The sequence below is a fragment of the Oncorhynchus nerka genome, linkage group LG10 (assembly GCF_034236695.1).
Source record: "Oncorhynchus nerka isolate Pitt River linkage group LG10, Oner_Uvic_2.0, whole genome shotgun sequence".
NCBI classification, from domain to species: Eukaryota; Metazoa; Chordata; class Actinopteri; order Salmoniformes; family Salmonidae; genus Oncorhynchus; species Oncorhynchus nerka.
This window is the reverse complement of record NC_088405.1, coordinates 59,990,472-60,010,981: the sequence shown is the minus strand read 5'-3', so window position 1 is coordinate 60,010,981 and position 20,510 is coordinate 59,990,472. Positions and strand designations below refer to the sequence as shown.

At 46.7% G+C, this 20,510-nt stretch overlaps 1 protein-coding gene across 15 annotated transcripts in view; it reads right to left on the bottom strand.

Moving 5' to 3' along the window:
• Positions 1–20,510, bottom strand: part of LOC115135728 (RNA-binding protein Musashi homolog 2-like) — a 342,501-nt gene that overhangs the window by 85,190 nt on the left and 236,801 nt on the right. For all 15 annotated transcript variants that reach the window (XM_029670752.2, XM_029670753.2, XM_029670751.2 and 12 more), the window contains exon 8: positions 6,651–6,733. In XM_029670752.2, the coding sequence (XP_029526612.1) occupies positions 6,651–6,733 (83 nt within the window). The remainder of the gene's footprint in view (positions 1–6,650; positions 6,734–20,510) is intronic.

Below are 20,510 nucleotides of genomic sequence, written 5' to 3'. Positions count from 1 at the left end.
CCATGTGACGTCATCTTAACTGACACTTAATTTGGCTTCAATGTGCTATTGAGTCTTCACATAGGAGTGAAGGGTGTCACGTGATCAATGGCTTTTGTCCATTCATATACAGAGTCATTGCTTTTAAGATAATGCACGTTCTATCTGGCGGTATACTGAACTTTAAGTGACTGTCTCACAGCAGGCATGTAATCGTTGGATCTGTCACTATCTGGCTGTCATGTTCATGTTCATATACATCCTAACAGCAATGGGACATGGGTTTTGAGTTTGACACAATCAAGACGTATCACAGAACATCAAGATCGCCCGGTATGTTATTTAACTGAAATTCTGGACTAAATGACATTACATCAATCTAAAACAATATGGGTGAAATGTGGATTCAATGTACATAATATCTTTCACCATTCAGTTCCTCCAGCAACACCTCTCCCTATTTCCATACAGTACATGGAGGCATGCCTGTAATTTATAGCCTTCTCTCCCTGCTCCAGTCAGTGTGGGCTGGAAGCAGCGCTACCTGACTGCCTCCCTGCTTGCCTGCCTGCCTGCTTGCCTGCCTGCTTGACTGCCTGCTCACTACAGTAATTGGTTGGCCATGTCAGGGGACCCGGCTGGGAAATTGACTACTAACGGAAAATTCATCCCTGCGGCAGTGATCATTCTCTACTGAGGAATATCATAAATGACACATTTAAGAACATTACCTTGGAGCAGTTCACTAAAACCAATATGGGCCTATTTTAACGGCACACTACTCCCATCTAGAGATCTGAGCCACTACTTGATAGGTGTTCATTATGCATTCATATTGGGAGGCGGGTGGTGGAGAGAACAGAGATCGTTGCTTCGATTAGAGGGATGACTGAATGACTCTTGTCAAAGAGAGAGGGCAACAGCAACCTGCCATCAACACTACAGCATCCACATCATCTAGATCCACTTCACTGTTCCCTTCTAGGCTCCCTCCAACCACTGATACTACTGGCAATGGCAGGGGGGACAAACGCTTCTGCTGCTGAGAGGTATCAGAAAGGCCCAGGTTAACCAGGACAGCAGAACTCCCAGTAACTTGAATTAAATTACATGAGAGACATGAGACCATGTGCATTATTGATACACTTAAAGTAACTTTGCCTATGAGACAGAAATCTATATTTCCCCCATCACACACACATCTATATCCCCCCCCCTGCCCTCTCTCTCGCTCTCTCTCTCTTTCGCTCTAACTATCTCTCTCTATCTCTCAATACACTTCCCTGCTTCTGACATTTCCCTGCCTCCACCAGTATTTCTATCTGTGCTACAGCAACTCACATTAGAACAGCTTTACTTCAAAACACGACTTGTATCCTGTCACTTTGACAAGGTCAGCCCTAACTCAGAGTTGGAGCAGCTGCTTCCTGTACAGCACCTCTCAGGTCTTAATATCTAGTGAAACCATGTTCACTAGAGTAACAACCTGCTGAGAGGAATCATCTATACTGAACAAAAGTATAAAAGCAACATGCAACAATTTCAAAGATTTGACTGTGTTACAGTTCATATGAGAAAATCAATTCATTAGGCCCCAATCTATGGATTTCACATGACAGGAAATACAGATATGTTAGTCACAGATACCTTAAAGAAAATGGACCTCACAATGGTCTCAGCATCTCGTCACGGTATTTTTGTACATTCAAATTGCCATCGATAAAATGCAACTGTGTTCGTTGTATGTAGCTTATGCCTGCCCATACCATAACCCCACCGCCACATTGGGGCACTCTGTTCACAATGTTGACATCAGCAAACCGTTCGCCCACATGACGCCATACACATGGTCTGCGGTTGAGAGGCCAGTTGGACATAGTGACAAATTCTCTAAAATGACATTGGAGGCGGCTTATGGTAGAAAAAATAACATTCAATTATCTGTCAACAGCTCTGGTGGACATTCCTACAGTCAGCATGCCAATTGCACACTTCTTCAAAAAATTCAGACATCTGTGACATTGTGTTGTGTGACAAAACTGCACATTTTAGAGTGGCTTTGTTTTGTCCCCAGCACCTGTTTAATGATCATGCTTTTTAATCAGCTTCTTGATGTGCCACACCTGCCAGGTGGATGGATTATCTTGGCAAAGGATAAATGCTCACTAACAGGGATGTAAACAAATTTGTGCATAAAAATTTGAGAGAAATAAGCTGTTTGTACGTATGGAACATTTCTGGGATTTTGTATTGCAGCTCACGAAACATGGGACCAACACTTTACATTTAAAGTGCGTTTATATTTTTGTTCAGTATAGCTACAAATCCAATGGTAGCAGATTACAGACTGTTACCAATCTAATTCTAAAACCACCAGATTCCAACATGTTTCCTCATATTCACACTGAGCCACAGTTTCCCTTCCTGTCTCAGTATGCCAAAGCTATGTCTCTACTTGGACATGGAGAGTGGACACTAACTCAAAGCAGATCCAACAAAACACAGGACACTCGGGAAGAGAGGGACAAAAGAGACAAGACAAGGTTTTCAAGGTTGTAGTTGTAAATCACTGCATGGTGGTATTTGAGAATTGAGAATATCATTGATTAATGTAAACCAAAATGAACATTGGGACTGATAGTATATTCAGATGTGAATAGCAATTAAAGAGGAATAATACAGGGTGTTCCAGTGAACCCCAAATTCAGTGTTTCCTTAAAGCAGAGTGTGTCTGAGAGGTCCCATCTGTCAGAGAGGCGCTGCAGCGTGGCATGTCGTGCTGATGTAACATGGTGTGTGTGTGTGTGTGTGTGTGTGTGTGCTCTGCTGACTGACAGACAGTGTGTCACTCCCTCCCTCATCGTCCCTGGCCGTCCTGCCAGTCATCCATCAGGCTCATCAGCCCAACAGCAGCCCATTAGGCCCAGCTCACATATTAATGACAACCTATGCCTCTTGATAAATGTCACACTGGCGCTGAAGTGCTAGCAGATTCTCACAGCTCCCTCCACACGGTTCCACACAACACCATCTCAGAGGACCGCTGATTGCAGCTTCTTGGTTCCACTACAACACTATGGTTCTACTCCATTACACTGAGGGAACCCTCTCCATGAGGAGGTGTGGCTGAATGACTAATGGCTAATAAGCTACCCAATCAGCACCCCTCTACTACTTGACAGTGTAAACTTAATGCATAGAGCAGGTGTTAGTCTATCACACACACCAGCAGGTGGCGATACACAGGGCTACCTGGAGATATTTAGAGAGATAAAGTGAGACCTTATTGTCATTCAGCCTCTGTCCCCCTGGCCGCCTCGCAGATGAGGCAAAACTCACACTATAACAATCAGAGAGGAAGTTGGTGATCAGGATGACATTGAGACAGAGAGAACAGGCCATTTCCTCAATCACTCTCTTGCTCCTGCCCTGTGGGGCTCCACAGTAATCAGACCTGAAAAGGCTGGGAATGGAAGGAGAGAGAGAGAGAGAGAGAGAGAGAGAGAGAGAGAGAGAGAGAGACATGGTGACCGGGACATGGTACTTCCCAGCAAGGCAGGCAATGGTTCACCAGAGGCCAGAAGCCCCCCTAGTGGGCAGACCACAGCAGAGAGTAGAGGAGAGGATGGGGTAGTTTCACTCAGTCAGATGGACATCCACATTCCTCCGCTACGTCAACCCAGCTATAAATATCCTGTCCTTAGTGTAGAGCTATGCTGCTCCACACATGAACCCTGGGTGATTGAGTAAATCCTCCAGGATCCACTCACACACACACACCCCAGTGCACAAACACACACACACGCACACACATACACAGGCATGCATATGTTCACACACAAGCACACACACACACACACACACCATGGGTAGATTACATCTCAATGTGCACTGACCCTAGATGATGAGCTAGGCTTGGGGGAGGAGGGTTCACCTAGGTGCTGAAGTTCATGTAAACTCCCAAGAGTGGTCTGTCTGCCTGTCTGTCTGCCTGTGCTGTCAGTAGTAGAGTGGCAGGCCTACTGGAGGGCACATCAAAGGGATAGCACCAGGAGGTATTATTAAAACTCTTAACATTACAGGGAGTCCTGTCCAGTGGATATCCATGAATTATCTGAGATCACAGGAGCGTAATAGGTCTATTTCGGAAATGACTTAATTGGGTGAACTCAGATATTAAATCCCCCCCAAAAATCCTCCTGTAATACTAAGTTAAAACCTGAGCCTTTTATCTTCCCTGCTTTCCCTCCATCCTATCCTCCTTCCCCTCCTACATCCCCTCCTCCTTCCCCTCCTTCATCCCCTCCTCCTCCCTCTCCTCCATCCTCTCCTCCATCCTCTCCTCCTTCCCCTCCTCCTTCCTCTCCTCCATCCCTTCCTCCTTCCTCTCCTTCCCTTCCTCCTTCCTCTCCTTCCCCTCCTCCTTCCCCCACTCCATCCTAACCTCCTTCCCCTCCTCCATTCGCCCCCTTCCTGTTCTCCCAGATGTCAGCACTCTGTCGGATTTCTAAGGGGCCAAAGCGGGACGTTTGGATTTGAAGAGAGTTCTGTTCAACCCCCCTCCCCCTTCCTCTCGGTCTCCGGCAGAGGAAAAGCCTGCTGAATGTTTTATGGGCGGCTGCGTGTGCTTAGAGCGGACATCAAAGGCAGGCAGCGTCGCGGTGTGAGAGAAATCCTCACGAGGGCGACACATGCTCTGTCGTCACCTACACAATCTGACCCTTACTATCAGACTCTTCCCTAACGTCCACCGCTCTGGACCTGTGGCCTGTGTTTCAATCTCTACTGAATTCCCTCAGAGCCGGGTCGCCTGGCACACAGTTGTCTGTATGCTCTATTAAAGGAAGGGGTTCAACATGCAACAGATGGCAGGAAGCAGAGATGAGAGGCATCAAAACACACGATGACACTAAAACAGCCTGAATACAGGACCCTGCCTGCCACAGGAGTATACTAAATAATAATCATAATAATGATGATGAATGGAATTAGCAAGTCAAATATAAACAGCACAGACTGTTAGCAGATGATGCTTCAGATAAAGCTTTGATCTGAAGCTCTACCAGTGGATTCTAATAGAGAGGAAAATGGGAAGAAGCTTGCTTGAACTCCCCGGAACGGTTTAACCCTCTCCTCGGTTGTCTTAGAAACGCTCAACCATCTCATTACCGCACAGAGAGAGTGCAGCACATTAACTTCTGTTATTTTCAACAAGACAAATAACCTGGAGTATTTCAAGTAGCTTTTTATTCTCCTCCATTTCTCTGAAGTTACCCATCTCATGCAATTCCCTGCTAGTCCAATTCAATCCAGCCTGTCGATGGGTGGCACGAACAATGCTCCAAACCACTGCAGGGAAAACGAAATGGCAGCCCTGGCTTGGTGCTCCCTGAACGATGAAACCATTTGATGCAATATCATATAAAAATCGATAGCATTGTCTTGGTCTCATAGATCTGCAAGCAGACACTGTGTCTGTCCCTGGGCTCAAGGAGCAGCTTGTCTGTGACGGAGAAAGAGAGGGAGAGGGGATGGAGGGATGGAAGAGGGAGACGAGGGGGATCAGAATGACTACAATATCTGATCTCCAGCTCAGATAACCAGGCCTGTTTCTCTCTTTCTCTGCTCTCCTTCTCTCCTCGCCCCCTATTCTCTCCTCTCCTCTCTTTTCCCCTCCCCTCTCCTCTACCTGTCTCCTTTCCTCTCTGTTCTTCTCGTGTGATTCCTATGGGAGGCTCTGATCAGCAGGGACTGTTACAAAGATTGTGGTAAGTAAGGGCCATACATGGACGAGTCGGTCTCTTGTTTCTACTACACCACCGCCGTCACTCAGGTCTATGACCCTGAATGAGACCACATAGTAAAGGGAGGAGTCCCAGCCCGTAGAGTGATAGGAAGAGAGTATTCCCTCTAGCCCATCACAGGCCAACCCAGTCAGTAGACTACACACAGGGGGACAGGAGGGGCCTAACCGCTACTACAGAGACTCAGAACTGTCTACTATCTATCAACGTGTGACAGAAACATTGACGGCTACAGTACGCCGTGCTCAATTGATTCATCTGATGAGCTGAACTGATGGAATGACCATAAGCTTTCGACTGTGTGCTTTGAACCAGAAGACAACAGCAGTGAGGTGGTGAGTTAGATCATTACTGGGCTTCCTGGAAGGCTCTAATCCCTGGTTAATGAACTCTTCCCCTGCCAACGCTCTCCCAGCAACACTCTCTCCCTGGCTGGCCAGCACTCAAGGTGTGCGTGTTGTATGGGTTGGGGAATGTAGGGGCAAGAAAGCGACAGGTTGCCCTCACCACTCCCTCAACGTGACAGGCGGAACTCACACACACAATTTCACAGTTACCGGGCAGTACACACCACTGCGCTACCCCATCCCAGAAACCCAGAGACCCACAGAGTGCACACAAACAGGCACGCACATGTACACACACACACACACACACACACACACATACACACACACAGGCGTGCACCCACACACACACTCACACAAACACACACACACGTATATATACAGTCATGCACGAGCACACACACACACGCCTACGCCCCACACACACTGTTAACTCTAAGCTATTAACACTCCATTAAAGAGGAAATCAAATATTAATCTTTCAACACCAACCTGGAATTGAAAAGAAGAGTAGACTTACCATTTTATTATTGATTTCATGAAAATGAATTTCACAGACTTTCTCTACGACGTCTTCACCCTCGAAAGTTACAAAGCCGAATCCTGTACAGAGAGAGAGAGAGAGAGAGAGAGAGAGAGAGAGAGAGAGAGAGAGAGACAGTGAGTTAGGGGGATGTTCGCAAACTTCAGCATTAAAAGAAAATGCACCATGCAGCTATTATCATGAGGTGCATGGAGAAACTCTGCCCGCCCCCCGTCTTTTGGAGAGGCAGAATGGCGTGAGCGCTGGGAGGAACAACTGAACAAGACAGACATTGTCTTCTCTAAATCAAGAATATGATGAAATCTCAGACCTTATTAGAGGCACTGGAGGACCTTCTCCACAAAGAGAAGATGGAAAAACAGCACAAAGCCCATTTAATGAGATTCATGGGAGCAGGGGCCTTAGCATCTGAATTTCATTAAATGCATTTTGTGTTCGCTTCATTGAAATTTCACTGTATAACAAGACCTCGTTTTTATGTTAATGCAGGACTCGGCATATCTGAATGTATCATTGACCGTGGGATGTTTGAAGGTATTTATAAAATAAAAGCTTAACCCCTTCCTATATCAAGGAGACAAGGCCATGAGACAAGACGACTGTAGCCTTGGCGCACCAGGGAACGGCTATGCTCTTTTCTCGGGCTGTTCTGATGGCTGATGCACAAAGCAATCTGCCTTCTTTATGGCGCGGGTTCAAAGGGGAAATGATATTCTATTGCATTGTGTTAGAAAGGAAGAGCTAGTGTGGAAACACAAAGAATTTGGAATAAAAGAATAAGTGGGAATGAATGAGAAGCAGCCTGTAGTACTGTATACAGAAGACAGACAGACAGACAGACAGACAGACAGACAGTAAAGATCACCTCAGCCTGGGCTTAAACAATCATTACCATAAATGTTTTGATTTAACTGGGCAAGTCAGGTAAGAACAAATTCTTATTTACAATGACGTCACACTGGATAAACACATAAACACATAGCTGCTGCTCTAAAGTCATTCTCACACACCATAATCCAGTCATTACAATGGAGCTCAACAGACTATGTGATGAAGAGATATGGATGTTCATTCACCAATAGAAGACAAGGGGTCAAACAGGAAATGTAGTCTTAGCTTGAATATGGTTAATACATTGCCAAACTGAACCTATATCATACCCATACCTTCTACCCCCAAGCCATAAGACCGCCAAATAGGGACCTGGACTATCTGCATTGACCTCCCCTTTGCACCTACTCTTTTGACTCATCACATACACAGCTGCTACTGTCTATCCTGTTGCCTAGTCACTTTACCCCTATATTTTTTATGTATTTATTTAACTAGGCACGTCAGTTAAGAACAAATTCTTATTTTTAATGACAGTGGGTTAACTGCCTTGTTCAGGGGCAGAAAGACAGATTTTTTACCTTGTCAGCTCGGGGATTCAATCTTTCGGTTACTAGTCCAACACTCTAACCACTAGGCTACCTGCCACCCCTATACGTACATATATACCTCAATGACCTCTTACCGCTGCACATTGACTCGGTACTGGTACCCTGTGTATATAGCCAAGGTATCATTACACATTATGTATTTAGTGTTATTATCTTTCTGTTATTTTTCTATTTCTCTGCATTGTTGGGAAGGGCCCATAAGGAAGCATTTAACTGTCTATACCTGTTGTTTACCAAGCATGTGATAAATAAAATGTGATTTTATTTGATAATAACTGTGAATACCATAAAATTATACAATCAGCCTACTTGGAACACAAACACCCAGTCCATAATATCAACAACATTTCAACAGTCAGCAACCTCCAGGGCTTAAGGGAGCCTAAACAGGGTCAGAGGTCAGGGGGTGAAGGAGCCAGGATGACATACAGAACACAGGATGACATAAGAGGAGATAAGGAGACAGCAGGGCTAATAAGAGAAGAGGACCATGGGTAAATAACCCAGAGCAGCCCCCTCTATTCCACTGTGACCTTTGACTCATCTCAGATTGTGTAGTGCACATTAGTCACACATGCACTTAGAGACACTCCTAAAGCTATCTATAGAATGACTGCTGCTGTTTACAGTAACCACATGGCCCAGGGGAAGGTTTAGTGTTTCATGTTACTGTAACCACATGGCCGAGGGGAAGGTTTAGCGTTTCAAGTTAATGTAACCACATGGCCCAGGGGCAGGTTTAGTGTTTCATGCTTCTGTAACCACATGGCCCAGGGGCAGGTTTAGTGTTTCATGTTACTGTAACCACATGGCCCAGGGGCAGGTTTTACTGTAACTGGCCCAGGGGCAGGTTTAACCATGTTACTGTAACCACATGGCCCAGGGGCAGGTTTAGTGTTTCATGTTACTGTAACCACATGGCCCAGGGGAAGGTTTAGTGTTTCATGTTACTGTAACCACATGGCCCAGGGGCATTTAGTGTTTCATGTTACTGTAATCCACATGGCACAGGGGCAGGTTTAGTGTTTCATGCTACTGTAACCACATGGCCCAGGGGGTTTAGTGTTTCAGGTTTTTAGTGTTTCATGTTACTGTAACCACATGGCCCAGGGGCAGGTTTAGTGTTTCATGTTTCCATGGCCCAGGGGCAGGTTTACATGTTAATCACATGGCCCAGGGGCAGGTTTAGTGTTTCATGTTACTGTAACCACATGGCCCAGGAGCAGGTTTAGTGTTTCATGTTACTGTAACCACATGGCCCAGGGGCAGGTTTAGTGTTTCATGTTACTGTAACCACATGGCCCAGGGGCAGGTTTAGTGTTTCATGTTACTGTAACCACATGGCTCAGGGGCAGGTTTAGTGTTTCATGCTACTGTATGCTACTGTAACCACATGGCCCAGGGGCAGGTTTAGTGTTTCATGTTACTGTAACCACATGGCCCAGGGGCAGGTTTAGTGTTTCATGTTACTGTAATCACATGGCCCAGGGGCAGGTTTAGTGTTTCATGTTACTGTAACCACATGGCCCAGGGGCAGGTTTAGTGTTTCATGTTACTGTAACCACATGGCCCAGGGGCAGGTTTAGTGTTTCATGTTACTGTAACCACATGGCCCAGGGGCAGGTTTAGTGTTTCATGTTACTGTAACCACATGGCCCAGGGACATGTGGGACAAGGCAAGATTTGAATTTCTAATGTCCTTGAGGAGTGTTGGGGAGATGAACTGTCTATGCAGGGCAGAAAGCACAGTGTTCTAACTACTGTCATGGGAGAGAACTCAGGCTTTGATGACTTCCTCTAGAAGCTCGTCGGGACATCCTAGGGTAGCTGGTGGGAAGGAAAGTTGGTCGCCCCTCCCAACTAACGCCTGGGTTTTATGGCTGTTTCAAAAGTACTGTCTTTCTCTCACCCTCTTTTCCCTTTTTTCCTAGTTCCCTTGTCATTACTAATGCCGGAGGATGTCACTGAAACACCTCTAGTGCAAAAGGAGCTTACAAAACCCAGGAAAAGCTGGGAATCACTGATGTTGAATGAAAATGAATGAATACGCTGATAAATCATGAACAGCTATTAATTTGATGCATTCTATGTCAGACCGAGAGAATATCAATTTGAGAAGTGACATCTTGGCTTGCCGTGGGCTGCCTGCCTGCGAGTGTTTCTGTGGGCTGCCTGCCTGCGAGTGTTTCTGTGGGCTGCCTGCCTGCCAGTGTTTCTGTGGGCTGCCTGCCTGCCAGTGTTTCTGTGGGCTGCCTGCCTGCCAGTGTTTCTGTGGGCTGCCTGCCTGCCAGTGTTTCTGTGGGCTGCCTGCCTGCCAGTGTTTCTGTGGGCTGCCTGCCTGCGAGTGTTTCTGTGGGCTGCCTGCCTGCCAGTGTTTCTGTGGGCTGCCTGCCTGCCAGTGTTTCTGTGGGCTGCCTGCCTGCGAGTGTTTCTGTGGGCTGCCTGCCTGCCAATGTTTCTGTGGGCTGCCTGCCTGCGAGTGTTTATGTGGGCTGCCTGCCTGCCAGTGTTTCTGTGGGCTGCCTGCCTGCCAGTGTTTCTGTGGGCGAGGCTGAGAAGCGGTGGCGGGAGCTGGAAAATTGGAAGATGCAGCTTGTTTTCCAGCTCGATCCACCTCCCCCTCGTCGGCGGCACAAGGACCACTTTTGACAACCAACAAATCAGCCGTCAGGAGCCATTTGTCACAGCGGAGTGCGGGAGGAGAGAGTGGCGGCTGGGTGAGCAGACCAAGAGAGCAGAGAGCGAGAGAGAGAAAGAGAGAAACAGGGAGAGGGGTTAACACACCTGCCCTCTCTGCAGGAGAGCTCTACTGTCATCGCACTCTCTCCCACTGCCACACACAGAGAGGCAGCTCCTCTATTAACTGACAGCACAGTTTCCACTGCACTATTACACCCTGTGTGGTCAGGGCCAAGCCTCCGTCGTCACCACCCACCAAGCACTACCACCACTGGCCCACAGAGGGAGCTGCGGAGACCAGCACTTTGGATATGCTACTACACCCAAGACTAAGACTAAATAAATCATAGGCTGCTGACCTAAACATCTCACTGCGTGCCCACTCAACAAACGCACACTCCTACCACACAAACTCATGACACACTGATATACAAACGCAAGAGCAAGTAAATTAAGGATTATTTTGTTTAATTTAAAGCAAACCACATTCTAATCAGTGTATTGAATCCAATAAGGTCAGAGAGCCAGCTCCAGTTGTCTTATTATGGCAGATGTAGAGAGTACTCCCTGTAACCAGAGAGTCTGGCTCAGTCTTACTGGGAGTTATTCATAACCTGAGCCTATAATGTTCTATTAGAGAAACAACCCACTGATCCATACACTCACTACAGCCACCACAGAGCCTATGATACCAGTGAACAGGCTCTACTGTCTGATGGATATTCTCTACTGCTGGCTGGGTTGTATTGTCTTCCAGGATGACAGAAACACAGAACAACACCCCTCACCAGCCCAGGCCCTCCCACAGGGGCAGTCTGACCCTCTACCCCTATATTGGTCTTCCACCCCTCGCTCCTCTACCCTACTTACAGAGCCAAACTTACAGGCACACAAGCCCTCTCCCCTTCCTTCCCTCCACTCATCCTCCCCATTCTCCCTTCCTCTCATCCTAGGGTGTCAGATAGAGGTGTGTCATTCCTGTCTGGTAATCCTGGGTGGGTAGTTCTGTTCTGTTGCCCCAACATGGCAGGAGAGCAGGACTACACTTTTATGAGATTATTAAAGAGGAGCCGGAATCAATAGAGACAGGGAGAGGTGCCAACACCTTCGCTGAGACAAAAATTTAAACGGACTAATGACAACACATGGATTTTCAATGTGAAGGCTGGCAACAAGTGTTAGTGGCTGGCTGGGTGGCTGACTGGCTGGGTGGCTGACTGGCTGGGTGGCTGACTGGCTGGGTGGCTGACTGGCTGGGTGGCTGACAGGCTGGGTGGCTGACTGGCTGGGCGGCTGACTGGCTGGGCGGCTGACTGGCTGGGCGGCTGACTGGCTGGGCAGCTGACTGGCTGGTTGACTGACAGGCTGGGTGGCTGACAGGCTGGGTGGTTGCCTGGCTGGGTGGCTGACAGGGTGGGTGGCTGACAGGCTGGGTGGCTGACAGGCTGGGTGGCTGACTGGCTGGGTGGCTGACAGGCTGGGTGGCTGACTGGCTGGGTGGCTGACAGGCTGGGTGGCTGACTGGCTGGGTGGCTGACTGGCTGGGTGGCTGACAGGCTGGGTGGCTGACTGGCTGGGTAGCTGACTGGCTGGGTAGCTGACTGGCTGGGGTGGCTGCTGCAGAGGTGAGGGGTCTTGGCTGTATCTTATACTAGTTAGAGAGTGGCAGGTCTAGCCCCGTCCCCCGTCTCCACTGAGCTACACCCAGGCAGCGTTCACAGCCTCTCACCAGCAGCAAACAGCACACTGCACACACACTCTCCTTGCCTGCATAATGCCATTCCCCCGCAGAGAGAGAGAGGCTACGCAAATAACATTAAAATGCTAAATCAATGAAACGTCAAGTGACCTTTGCTTAAAAAGCTGATTCTGCCAGAGCCACTTTAATGTATTTAAAGTAGAACAAGAGCAAATCAGATGCTGTAGCATTCCGGAGAGTTCTCAATCGTCATTTTCCGGCAGATACTAAAGGGGACTTCGTAATAAATGCAGAAAACGTTACTTTTCAGTTGACTTAACTGGCAGCCCCTGTTTAAAATCCAACTCATATTACTCAACTCGCTCTTTTTAGCACCTGGGAATTACAAATGAGGCTAAATCGTTTTTCTCTGTTATGTTTCCCTGAGTGTGTGGCACCATTTACATACATAACTAGCTTATGTGGGTAAGGTTGTAAAATATTGTGGACCTCAGCACATGAAAATGTTATCCTCGGGTTAAGGTGTAGGACGTGTTTTAACACTTTCTTAAGGTTGCATTATGTGGAGCGATCACACAGAGCGCGCATACCCACAATCCCCTGGGTACAGTGGAGCAGACAGATTCTAGTGATGTGCCAGTGTCATCCCTCTTTACATGAAAATGAAGGCTCACAGAGCAGTGAGATATGTGCATCCATCTTTTACAGCTTTAGATACTCAGCAGGAGGTGAGATATCATGCTCATCCAGGACCAACGATGGTATAGGACAGGGATCATCAACTACATTCAGACCTTTTCTTTTTTAAGACTGCAAATTGGCCGCAAGAAGCCAAAACAGCTATATTATTTGACTAAAACATATTCATTTCAAACCGTACATTTATATACTACGATCAAAGCATCTTTTGTATACGATCACGATCAGGTCCTACACTAAGATCTGTATGAGGGACTGGCTGGTGGAATGACAGCATCGTTAGCCTTCTCCCAGAACAGAGAGTGACACCATTACATGGTGACATCATCTCAGAAACACTTCTTAATGTGCAGTCCATAATGAGCTCATTGGCACTCATGACTGAAAACACTGGGTTACCATGGTGTGTCCGTGTCCGTGTGTGTATCTCTGTCTGTGTTTCTGAAAGAGAGTGAGCACTGAGTCCACAGGCCTGGGGTTTACCTCCATGCTGGGATGAAGGGGTGAACAGAGAACACAAAAGATGATCCTTCAGGATCAATACATGGATCTTCAGGGAATCAATGGGTATTTTCAGCCTTATTTACCCAAGCCTTCCATCACAAAGCCTTACTTACCCAAGCACTCCATCACAAAGCCTTATTTACCCAAGCCTTCCATCACAAAGCCTTATTTACCCAAGCCCTCCATCACAAAGCCTTATTTACCCAAGCCCTCCATCACAAAGCCTTATTTACCCAAGCCCTCCATCACAAAGCCTTATTTACCCAAGCCCTCCATCACAAAGCCTTACTTACCCAAGCACTCCATCACAAAGCCTTATTTACCCAAGCCCTCCATCACAAAGCCTTATTTACCCATGCCCTCCATCACAAAGTCTTATTTACCCAAGTCCTCCATCACAAAGCCTTACTTACTCAAGCACTCCATCACAAAGCCTTATTTACCCAAGCCCTCCATCACAAAGCCTTATTTACCCAAGCCCTCCATCACAAAGCCTTACTTACCCAAGCCCTCCATCACAAAGCCTTATTTACCCAAGCCCTCCATCACAAAGCCTTATTTACCCAAGCCCTCCATCACAAAGCCTTATTTACCCAAGCCCTCCATCACAAAGCCTTATTTACCCAAGCCCTCCATCACAAAGCCTTATTTACCCAAGCCCTCCATCACAAAGCCTTACTTTACCCAAGCCCTCCATCACAAAGCCTTATTTACCCAAGCCCTCCATCACAAAGCCTTATTTACCCAAGCCCTCCATCACAAAGCCTTATTTACCCAAGCCCTCCATCACAAAGCCTTATTTTACCCAAGCCCTCCATCACAAAGCCTTATTTACCCAAGCCCTCCATCACAAAGCCTTATTTACCCAAGCCCTCCTTATCACAAAGCCTTATTTACCCAAGCCCTCCATCACAAAGCCTTATTTACCCAAGCCCTCCATCACAAAGCCTTATTTACCCAAGCCCTCCATCACAAAGCCTTACTTACCCAAGCACTCCATCACAAAGCCTTATTTACCCAAGCCCTCCATCACAAAGCCTTATTTACCCAAGCCCTCCATCACAAAGCCTTATTTACCCAAGCCCTCCATCACAAAGCCTTATTTACCCAAGCCCTCCATCCATCACAAAGCCTTATTTACCCAAGCCCTCCATCCATCACAAAGCCTTATTTACCCAAGCCCTCCATCACAAAGCCTTATTTACCTAAGCCCTCCATCACAAAGCCTTATTTACCCAAGCCCTCCATCACAAAGCCTTATTTACCCAAGCCCTCCATCACAAAGCCTCCATCACAAAGCCTTTATTTACCCAAGCCCTCCATCACAAAGCCTTATTTACCCAAGCCCTCCATCACAAAGCCTTATTTACCCAAGCCCTCCATCACAAAGCCTTATTTACCCAAGCCCTCCATCACAAAGCCTTATTTACCCAAGCCCTCCATCACAAAGCCTTATTTACCCAAGCCCTCCATCACAAAGCCTTATTTACCCAAGCCCTCTATCACAAAGCCTTATTTACCCAAGCCCTCCATCACAAAGCCTTATTTACCCAAGCCCTCCATCACAAAGCCTTATTTACCCAAGCCCTCCATCACAAAGCCTTATTTACCCAAGCCCTCCATCACAAAGCCTTATTTACCCAAGCCCTCCATCACAAAGCCTTATTTACCCAAGCACTCCATCACAAATACTTATTTACCCAAGCCCTCCATCACAAAGCCTTATTTACCCAAGCCCTCCATCCATCACAAAGCCTTATTTACCCAAGCCCTCCATCACAAAGCCTTATTTACCCAAGCCCTCCATCACAAAGCCTTATTTACCCAAGCCCTCCATCACAAAGCCTTATTTACCCAAGCCCTCCATCACAAAGCCTTACCCACCCAAGCCCTCCATCACAAAGCCTTATTTACCCAAGCCCTCCATCACAAAGCCTTATTTACCCAAGCCCCATCCATCACAAAGCCTTATTTACCCAAGCCCTCCATCACAAAGCCTTATTTACCCAAGCCCTCCATCACAAAGCCTTATTTACCCAAGCCCTCCATCACAAAGCCTTATTTACCCAAGCCCTCCATCACAAAGCCTTATTTAACCAAGCCCTCCATCACAAAGCCTTACTTACCCAAGCCCTCCATCACAAAGCCTTATTTACCCAAGCCCTCCATCACAAAGCCTTATTTACCCAAGCCCTCCATCACAAAGCCTTATTTACCCAAGCTCTCCATCACAAAGCCTTATTTACCCAAGCCCTCCATCACAAAGCAGCATAGATACCTGGTGAGCTCCTGGGAGTGGAAAAGCCATGTAAAATAAATGAGATTGGACAGTAGAATCAATACCAGGAGCAGACCTCCCACAACTCTCTAATGACTAGGTCCAAATATGTTTCACTGGGTGAAAAGAAGGAGAAAGCAGGGAAAACATGGGGAAGAACGATACTGTACATGTATCGTCTTGACAATACTGTTACTCCAATTACCTCCATGACTTTCGGGGTCAACATACACCATGGAGATGAGGGAGAGGGACCAAGGGAGAAACAGATATGTCGTGCCCGAGTTTGTGTCTCTGTGTGTGAGTTTAAAGAAGAGACAGAGACATGAAGTGAAAAAGACAAGAGACCGACACAAAGCGAGACAGATGGTGTGAGCCTGTGTGTGTGTGTGTGTGTGTGTGTGTGTGTGTGTGTGTGTGTGTGTGTGTGTGTGTGTGTGTGTGTGTGTGAAAGAGAGAGAGAGAAAGAAGGAGAGGAAGCAGGACCCGGAAACAGCAAGAGAGGGAGATCAGAACAAAACCGAGCAATAGATCTGGCAGCAGTAGCAGGCTCTGAGTTATGGCCAGAGGTCAGGTCCATCTCTCACTCCCAAACACACACACACACGTGGGCACCGCATCGCACACACACACCTAACAGCAGACACCGTCTCTCCATATAGAGGAATGACTCATACCCCAGCACACGTAAGGATAAGTGCCACATATGATTTATGGCAACATTAGATGTTAAAACTAAGGGTAGTTAAGAAATCGTCAGCACTACAGACATGTAATGCTAAACAACTTGTGGAGCAAAACAAATCGCTCCCTCCAAATCGCTAATGATCTGCGCTCCACTTTCCCCATGGACTCACTGAAATCGAGCATCTAATGAGGGTAGGGTAGCTAGGCTGCTGTTCTGTCTGCTGAGGAGGAATGCAGCAGGCCTCGCAGCTCTTAAAACGCACCGTGTCAAACACCAGAGGCGAGGAAGTGGAACAACCAAGGGAAGGATGACCTCTGACCCCCAGAAACACACATAGGCGCGCATGCACACACACCCTCTGGCTGCCAGAGCGACAGGCTCAAGTTACCCCTTCCCCTCTCACTGCTTCCCTTTCATGATTGGCTGCTCTGACCTCACTATGCATGACCAACCCTTAACCTATCCAATCAGAGCCGGGAGTAGGGCACACACCTCCGGTGGCAGCCTCCCAGAGTCCACAGCTCCACTATTACAGGCCTTTGATCATCACATCTCTCTGCTTTTACTGAGGACCCTGGAAACAGCACTCAGGTAATCCTTTGATTTATAAACTCATTACCATTAACAGACCCAGAGCACGGCCAAGCACACATATTCCCACACTGGAGCACCGGAACACTCCATGACAGAGTGTCCAGGAAAGGAGGGGAGAAAGTAAGGAAAGCAGTGTGTCATGTTCCAGTAATAAACTACAGAGACAGAAGGAGAACGAATGATGAGAACGGTTCACTTAGTCTTCCCTAAAATGCTGACATAAAGCATTTCACACACACAGGCATGCTACAGTATGAACAGAAGCATGTGTACCACGGCGCTTCAGTATGTTAGCTATATGAATAACCATGGTGACAGAGCCACAAGCTGCTGCCGGGGAAATAGGGCGGCCGTGGCGTCAGCATTCTTACTCAGTCCTGGAGCGAAGAGGAGGACGGTTTCATTAATGATTGGCACAGAAGAAGCCCCTGGTTTACTCCTAAAGAGGCTGGTGGAGAGGACTCTCTTTAGAGACTGGCCTGGGAGGCTGTAGAGCAGCAGAGAGTCTATTAACATTACTTGTAGTCAGCCCTATTGACTCTGCATACAGAAATGGCACTCTCTTGCCTTTTTCCCAGGCAATTAAGAGCAAAGAAAAGAAGAGGGTGAAAAAGCTCAATATATTTTGATCCTGTGACATTCCCCTGAATCATTCCCATTAGAGGAGAAAGCGCTAATTCATATCCCCTGGCAAATCAGTGTAGTGATAAACGGACACACACACACACACGCACACACACACACACACACACACACACCTATGGTGGTCTTACTGCTGGACTTTTTGAGCTATAAAAATCTCATAAAAATAAGAAATACATTTAATGAAATGGTAAAGCATGCAGTGGGATGCTGTAGAATACACCACCTCAGCTGTTCTGCTGTCCTACTGGCTTTCAATGTAGGCTATGCAGATTTACTTTTCAAAATTCAAAAGAAAAATCTGTATTATTTCTGTCATTACAATTTATTCAATGTCTGTGTGTGCGTGTGGAGGCTGGCGTGGAGAGGCAGAGATTAGGAGAATGTAACTGGTATCAGGATACATGACTATAATAATAATAATTGTAAACAGTATGGCAGCAGCATAAGTGGTGGGTGTGTGTGTGTGTGTGTGTGGTGGTGTATGTGTACAGTATAATAGTGTAAGTGTGTGGGTGTTACTGGGTGTGTGGGTGTAAGAGTGAGTGTGTGGGTGTTAGTGTAAGTGTGTGGGTGTTAGTGTGAGTGTGTGGGTGTTAGTGTGTGGGTGTTCGTGTGTGAGTGTGTGGGTGTTATTGTGAGTGTGTGGGGGTCAGTGTGAGTGTGTGGGTGTACGAGTCTCAGTGTCGGCGTGATAGGTGGTTATACATGTAAACAGGGCTGAAAAGTGACTGGTAGCAGGAATATAAAATACTTATGGTACGAACGGAAATACAGTTGAAGCCGGAAGTTATCATACACCTTAGCCAAATACATTTAAACTCAATTTTTCACAATTCCTGACACTTAATCCTAGTAAAAATTCCCTGTCTTAGGTCAGTTAGGATCCCCACTTCAATTTAAGAATGTGAAATGTCAGAATAATAGTAGAGAGAATGATTTATTTCAGCCTTTATTTCTTTTATCACATTCCCAGTGGGTCAGAAGTTCACATACACTCAATTAGTATTCGGTAGCATTGTCTTTAAATTGTTTAACTTGGGTCAAACGTTTTGGGTAGCCTTCCACAAGCTTCCCACAATAAGTTGGGGGAATTTTGGCCCATTCCTCCTGACAGAGCTGGTGTAACTGAGTCAGGTTTGTAGGTCTCCTTGCTCGCCCACGCTTTTTCAGTTCTGCCCACAAATGTTCTATAGGATTGAGTTCACCTTGACTTTGTTGTCCTTAAGCCATTTTGCCACAACTTTGGAAGTATGCTTGGGGTGATTGTCCATTTGGAAGACCCATTTGTGACCAAGCTTAAACTTCCTGACTGATGTCTTGAGATGTTGCTTATGTTTTGTTTGGTCAGAGTGGGCATTCTATGTTGTATGTCTAGTTTGTCTGTTTCTGTGTTTGGCCTGATATGGTTCTCCATCAGAGGCAGGTGTTAGTCATCGTCTCTGATTGGGAACCATATTTAGGTAGCCTGTTTTGTCATTGTGGGTTGTGGGTGATTGTCTATGTTAGTTGCTTGTGTCAGCACATTTGGTATATAGCTTCACGGTCGTTGTTCATTTATTGTTTTGTTCAGTTTACTTCGTGTTTTCGTCATCCATTAAAATGATGCATTCACACCACGCTGCGCTTTGGTCCGCTTCTTACGACGATCGTGACATTGCTTCAATATACCCACATAATTTTCCTTTCTCACGATGCCATCTATTTTGTGAAGTGCACCAGTCCCTCCTGCAGCAAAGCACCCCCACAACATGATGCTGCCACCCCGTGCTCCACGGTTGGGATGGTGTTCTTTGGCTTGCAAGCCAACTTTTGTTGTTGACCAAATACTTATTTTCCACCATAATTTGCAAATAAATTCATAAAAAATCCTACAATGTGATTTTCTGGATTTTTTTTCTCATTTTGTCTGTCATAGTTGAAGTGTACCTATGATGAAAATTACAGGCCTCTCTCGTGGGAGAACTTGCACAATTGGTGGCTGACCAAATACTTTTTTGCCCCACTGAGTGTATATACATATCATATCCAAACACATTTTTCTTGTGTGTGTGATGACAGTGAATTTATCTAAGTGTCAGTTTGCGTTGTGGGTATATTTGCAAGCTTGCATTTGTTAGGCCTACCCGTGTGTGTATTTCCTTGTTCATGTGTGTGTGAATACAGCATGTGCCTCTGGGTAAATGCGCCTCTGGGTGTGTGTGTGTGTTTCCTGTGTGCATGCGTGTTTTTGCAGGAGCGAGTGGCTGGGCTCCACTCTACTGTAGCTCTTATGCTGAGGGAACTATTTTGTCTGTGTCTCTATGTAGGTCAGCTAGCAGCGATGGGCCATCCATTTTACTGTCCTACTTAGAAAGGCACACTGTGCGGTGCAAAAGAGCCTCCCCCCTCCCTCCCTCCATCTCTACTTCCCTGCTGCCCCCTGTGCTCAGCCAGTGCACACCTTCCTTCTCCCACCTCTACGGTATGTGCTGGATGCACAATGCTACAGTATATGGACAATCTGTTGGGGCAGGACTGAGCCAAACAGGGTTATAGCTATGTACTCATTACCTGGCCTCAGCTCAGCAGCCAGCTGGCTCAGTGATTTCACAGAAAACCAATATCATGC